The following is a 1,187-nucleotide window of genomic DNA, read 5'->3' as shown; positions in this document are numbered from 1 at the left end:
GACGCAGAAAATGGCGCCTCTTGGAAATGGTTCTTTAGAGGTTTGAGCCAGATGATCCCGGACGCTTCGGATCTTGCTTTTGTATCAGACAGGGCTAACTCCATTGCTACAGCGCTGGAGGATGTTTATCCCTTATCTCACCATGGAATCTGCAGGATCCATCTGCTCCGCAACATCACTCCTACATATTCGAAGACTGGTCTGCTACCTCTGGTGGAAAGCGCTGCTGATGCTTACATGTGTCACGAGTTCTAGTTAATCTTCAAGGACATAAAGGATAAATGTCCTGAATTGGCCAAGTATCTGGAAGATTCGGATTTTAGGAAGTGGGCACGATGCTTTGCGCCTGCGAATAGGTACAATATCATGAATACCAACATTGCAGAGTCTCTCAATTCTATGTTGAAGCTGCCTCGTGAGTTGCCACTGATCTCTCTCCTTGAGACAATCAGATTGACACTCACCACTTGGTTTTTTGAGCGACGCGAAGCGGTTGTGAAACATAAGCACCTGGTTACTCCAAAAGTTGTGCAGAAGTTGGTATCCAGGTTTGGGGCTGCAATGGTGCTGAATGTGTATCAAGTTGATCAAAACGAGTTTGAGGTGAAGGATGAAACGATGAAGTATGTTGTTGATTTAGAGAAATGGCATTGCACTTGTAATGTTTTCGAAATTGACAAGATTCCCTGCATTCATGCAATTGCTGCTGCTAAGTATATTAAGAGAGATGAAAACTATTACGTCGATACTTCTCACTTGACAGAAACGTGGGCTAAAGCCTATGCCGAAAGCATACACCCTGGTGGAGAGTTGTCAACGTCCACCTATCCAGCGAATATTGACGAACTGTCTTGCCCACCTCCAGCTACCAAAAATAGAAGTGGACGTCCTCCTACAAAGAGAAAGAGATCCGTTGGCGAGTTTGGTGTTCCTGGGTCTAAATCTCAGTCCCACAAGTGCAGTAAATGTGGCATAGGAGGACACAACAAGAACACATGCAAGAGGCCTATAAGATGAAGATCTTTATTCATCGTTGCTCTATTCTTTTTCATTTCCATGTTTTTTACATTTTTATTGATCATTCATGGATGTTGGTTATTTGATGGTTACATGATATGGACCAGACCATATATACATTTGTGATATCTCATGATTTTTATAAATTTTAGATTCATATTTTAGCTTAT

General features: G+C 42.3%; 1 protein-coding gene across 1 annotated transcript; it reads left to right on the top strand.

The window, feature by feature from the left end:
- Nucleotides 1–366: 366 nt before the first annotated feature.
- Nucleotides 367–1,017, top strand: LOC106323553. The gene has a single exon (XM_013761657.1). The coding sequence runs from the start codon at nt 367–369 to the stop codon at nt 1,015–1,017; it is 651 nt and encodes a 216-aa protein (XP_013617111.1).
- Nucleotides 1,018–1,187: the final 170 nt, after the last annotated feature.

This window comes from Brassica oleracea, chromosome C2 (genome assembly GCF_000695525.1).
Source record: "Brassica oleracea var. oleracea cultivar TO1000 chromosome C2, BOL, whole genome shotgun sequence".
Taxonomy (NCBI): domain Eukaryota; kingdom Viridiplantae; phylum Streptophyta; class Magnoliopsida; order Brassicales; family Brassicaceae; genus Brassica; species Brassica oleracea.
This window is presented reverse-complemented; position numbering and strand designations above follow the sequence as displayed.

What these genes read in the sequence shown, in the direction of transcription:
- LOC106323553 (XM_013761657.1), top strand. Translation starts at nt 367, where the DNA reads ATGAATACCAACATTGCAGAGTCTCTCAATTCTATGTTGAAGCTGCCT.